General features: G+C 50.2%; 1 protein-coding gene across 1 annotated transcript; it reads right to left on the bottom strand.

Moving 5' to 3' along the window:
- Window positions 1–667: 667 nt before the first annotated feature.
- On the bottom strand, window positions 668–3,581 carry EIF1 (eukaryotic translation initiation factor 1). Its single transcript, XM_054457531.2, has 4 exons — window positions 3,247–3,581; window positions 2,375–2,538; window positions 2,123–2,224; window positions 668–1,530 (listed from the first exon to the last, which is right to left on the bottom strand). The coding sequence occupies exons 1-4, from the start codon at window positions 3,275–3,277 to the stop codon at window positions 1,486–1,488; spliced, it is 342 nt and encodes a 113-aa protein (XP_054313506.1). The 5' UTR covers window positions 3,278–3,581; the 3' UTR covers window positions 668–1,485.
- Between the last annotated feature and the right edge of the window lie 568 nt (window positions 3,582–4,149).

The following is a 4,149-nucleotide window of genomic DNA, read 5'->3' as shown; positions in this document are numbered from 1 at the left end:
CTACAAACTTACTACCCAGAGTATACACATTCCTAGCTATTTGTGGATCTTAACCCACAGCATGACTGCCCTTGTTATAGCCCTTGCATTTACTTTCCACTCTGCACCCTTAAACAAGGCTGTTACTACTGAGGGGGCTCCAAGATTTCCAAGCAACCCATTCTCCAGGACACTAACAGGACAGCATGACTCTGGCTAAATGCTTGCAAAAACAGTTGACCTGCTGGGCATGGTGGCTCATGCCTATAATCCCAGCACTTTGGGAGGCCGAGAGAGGCAGATCACTTGAGGCCAGGTGTTTGAGACCAGTCTGGCCAACATGGTGAAATCCTGTCTCCACTAAAAATACAAAAGTTAGATGGGTATGGTGCCTGTAATCCCAGCTACTAGGGAGGCTGAGGCTCGACAATTGCTTGAACCTGAGGAGGAGGTTGCAGTGAGCCGAGACTGTGCCACTGCACTTCAGCCTGGGCAACAAGGGCAAACCTCTGTCTCAAAAAACGAACAAACCAGTTGACCAGAGAGGGACAAGCTCATAAAGGTTTTTCTTGGCCAAGTTCAGGCCCGTTGAGAAGCTGTGGGTGTGGACGAATCCTCCACTGCCCATTTCTATGGTTCCTTTATATGCACAAGATCGACTATATATAAATAATCTGCAAGTCAGATATTTCTGAAAACAAGTTTTATTTAAATAAGGGTTTAAATACATTACATATAACATTAAAACTGAAGGGAAAAAAAAACCAAAAACCAGTTTGTTACTTCACATGGCATTGGGCAGCTGCTGCTATTAAGTTGCAAGCTCTACAGCTAGCTACATGACTGATTGATCAGTTTGAGATTTGTTCCCTTGTCAAAAGTTTAACTCTGATAGAAGGTTGGCCTCACATTCTGATGTCTGGACATCCCTTAGCTAGGTTATGTTTGGTCAAACAGACCTTTGTGGCAAGCCAGATGTCCTATAACCTCTCTAGCAGGAAGGGGGCCTCTTTGAGCTCTGTCCACCTGGTCAGGTTGGAGACACCAGGGGATCTACCACCAAAAACTCCCTTCTAGTAGTACAGCTGGTGCTTCTGCCTTACCCCATCCTTTTCCTCTCAGACTCACCGAGGACTGTTCAGGTGGTAACATTCTCTTAGGGTAGGGAACTCTGCAGAGGGAGAGCCGAGGAGGTTCCGGCCATAGTTGTTTGTGATCTTAGGGCTCTGGGCTTGGCTGAAACATGACGGTACTGCTTGCTTTCAGGTTTGACACTGCCAGGCGCCTATTGCTTGACCTCTGTTTAAATGAGGGACTTCAAGACTAGACATCATGGCTCTTTTCAGTTTATTGCATGAAGGAGTTACACTAGTCCAAGTTAAAAGCGGACCCCAAATGGTTACATTATACAAGCTGTGAGGTTTTTAAACTTGTGACAAGGGACAGAAGGGAAATTCTACTCATTGCAAGGAAATCCTCACTTAAGCTTCAGTGAACCACAAGCACTTAAAACCCATGAACCTTCAGCTGATCGTCCTTAGCCAGTCCAATCTGAAAAGACAAAAGGGCAAAGTTTTAAATGGGGGACAGGGAGAGTTAAAGCCTCCATTTCTAACGGCAACAACCCTGTCTTCCTGCTACTACACTGCCTAAGAGCCAAGGGTGCACACAATGGTTCAACAGAGGGTCCTCAGTTAAGAGCTACCTTTTTTGAACACTCAGTGCCTTCCAAGATTCTGAATTAGTGTGAGAATGAGACTCATCAGGTATCTGAAATCTCTTCAATTATATCAAGAGCTGATAATGTAACAGTGTTTTAGTATTAATACTCAGAAAATTCATTTTTAAAAACTCATGTCCTTACAAATACAGGAACAACCCAGCATTTGGCTTATTTTACAATGCATCTATGTGCTATTCAAATTTGCATCTGTGAAGTAGATCCAAAGAAACAGTAAACCGAAGGTAGACAAGTCCCTTCTGCTTTTTCCTATAAAACAGAAATAAGTCTATGTACTTTAAAACCCAACTGAGGTTTTGCTCGGCCTTACAAAGCCGATTTTTATGTCCCCAGCAGAAGCTAACAGACAGGATCTGAGATTTGCTAGCAGAGAGGCACAAATCAAGAAGTAACTGAACTCACCTCTACGAGGAACTGGCATATGTTCTTGCGTTGGTCACCCTGTAGCTGAATTACTTCTCCATATTCCGGATGCTCAATTACAGTACCATTGCAGGCAAACTTCTGCAAGCACAAACGAAACAAAACGAATTAGACCTAGCAAAAGCATGAATGCATTTATCACCCCTTCTGCTAACAATACATACAACACAGCTAGCACCCCCTTGTGGACAAATCCATTATGACTTTCCCGCAATCTCACTGAAGACCTACTTTCTTAAACGCCTTCACTAGTTTCTTTTTATCGTAATCATCAGCGATCCCTTGGACAGTAGTAAGAGTCTTCCTGCCGTTTCTCTGTTGAATTCTTATATGGATATAATCCTCAGTGCCAGCAGGAAGCAGGTCATCACCCTTACTTGCATCAGCAAAGGGGTCTGAAAAGAAAGGTTAAGCTAGTTCAGAGCTGTCAAAGATCGGATGCCACTGCCATCCCCTCGGTCCCCAGGTGTTTTGCGCGTGCAGAAAACACCACTGAAATCGTCAGGGCTTGGGCCAGGCCGAATGTGTCCTTTGCTGGCTCTCCCCGAGCAGGTCAGTCCGGGACGGCCAGCTTCCCCAGGCTCGGGGAACGCCCGGGCCTCCCGCCCTCCCTGGGAAGCCGATCACATGTCGGGGGAGTGCGGGCTGGCAGGCGGTGCCCCACCCGGCTGATGCAACCCGCCGGAACCCGAGCTCCCAAGGCGGGGCTAAGCCTCCCACCCCCATTGGTGCACACGCTTGCCACTTAGGGCTGGCGCCGCCTTTCCCTCCGGATCCGTGACAACGGGTGGTAACGTAACGGACGTGACGCAATGGTGACGGGAGGGGCGGGTGTGGCCCGAGGAGGCCCGGGAGCCATTAGTAAATGCGCCACCGACACGCCAGGCCCGCCCAAGGGCTGACCTCCCGCCTGCTCCTTCCGGTCGCGCTCAGGGTCCGACCCTAGGGTCCAGGCCTTGATTCCGCTGCCCTGCGACCCTGGACAAGTTTCCCCTGCCCGAGCTTACGAAGGCCCGGAGCGCTTGGCAACTTCCTGGAACACGTCTCCGGGCCCAGAAGGCCCCGCTGCCCCACCCGGGCCCGCGACCTTTCCCACAGCTTACCGAAAGAGTGGAGGTTCTGGATAGCGGACATACGATACGATTCCTTTTCCTCGGTGGAAACGGCCTGCGGAAGGCGGCGGCGGCGGGAGAAGGCGGGCAGGGGGGAACGGAACGTCGGGAAGCGAGGGGGCTCAAGGGGGAGGCTGCTGAGTCCTCGGCGGCGGCTCAGTGACTGGGGCAGAGGGGCGGTGCCTGTGTTCACTTATATAGCCGCGCCTCTGACGCCAGCGCGCTGCCCTCACGTCCCGATCCCACCCACAGCGTCGTGCCCCAAGCGCCCAGGCGGCGCCGCTTCCAATTGGTTTGGGGGCGGGGACATGGGATGGCGCATGCGCAGGAAGCCTGCGGCAAGAGGGCATCCTCTTGACTCTAGGAGAGCTGGGAGGGGGAGGGAAAGCTTGATCTGTCTCGGCGCCTGCGCAGTGCGAGTGGACGATGTCTGGGCGCTGAGAATACCCCCCGGGGTTTCGAGCGCGCCTACGCACTGTGTGCTTTGGTACGTTCCACCTTCTTAACCCTGTTGCCTCCCTGTCTTCTCGAAAAGGGGTGTTTCATAGGGTAGATGAACACTCCTTAGAGAGGATTTAGATGCTGAGCCTCTTAAACACGATAAATCCCCGTTGCGTCAAACCCACCTACCTACCCACCCTACTATCCACTGAGTCACAGCGGGATTTAGGGCGGCACTTTGATTAATCAACATACAATAATATAATCAAAACGGTAACCGCATAATTTAGATTGCCATTTAGATTTATTCTAAAGTGGGTTAATCTGATCTAAAATTTTCAGATTAGATTAATCCATCTAAGGAAAAAGTGTGCCCAGCTCATTGGCATGAGTTCAAGGGATAGTAACTGGTTCTGAGCCCCCCCTGAGAATAATTCTGGCACCAGAGGGCGT

Source organism: Pongo pygmaeus, chromosome 19 (genome assembly GCF_028885625.2).
Source record: "Pongo pygmaeus isolate AG05252 chromosome 19, NHGRI_mPonPyg2-v2.0_pri, whole genome shotgun sequence".
Taxonomy (NCBI): domain Eukaryota; kingdom Metazoa; phylum Chordata; class Mammalia; order Primates; family Hominidae; genus Pongo; species Pongo pygmaeus.
This window is presented reverse-complemented; position numbering and strand designations above follow the sequence as displayed.

What these genes read in the sequence shown, in the direction of transcription:
- EIF1 (XM_054457531.2), bottom strand. Translation starts at nt 3,277, where the DNA reads ATGTCCGCTATCCAGAACCTCCACTCTTTCG. An exon ending in TAGTGAAGGCGTTTAAGAAA is followed by an intron (nt 2,225 to 2,374) that starts GTAGGTCTTCAG and finishes TTGTGCTTGCAG; the next exon opens with AAGTTTGCCTGCAATGGTAC. An exon ending in TATGCCAGTTCCTCGTAGAG is followed by an intron (nt 1,531 to 2,122) that starts GTGAGTTCAGTT and finishes TTGTCTTTTCAG; the next exon opens with ATTGGACTGGCTAAGGACGA.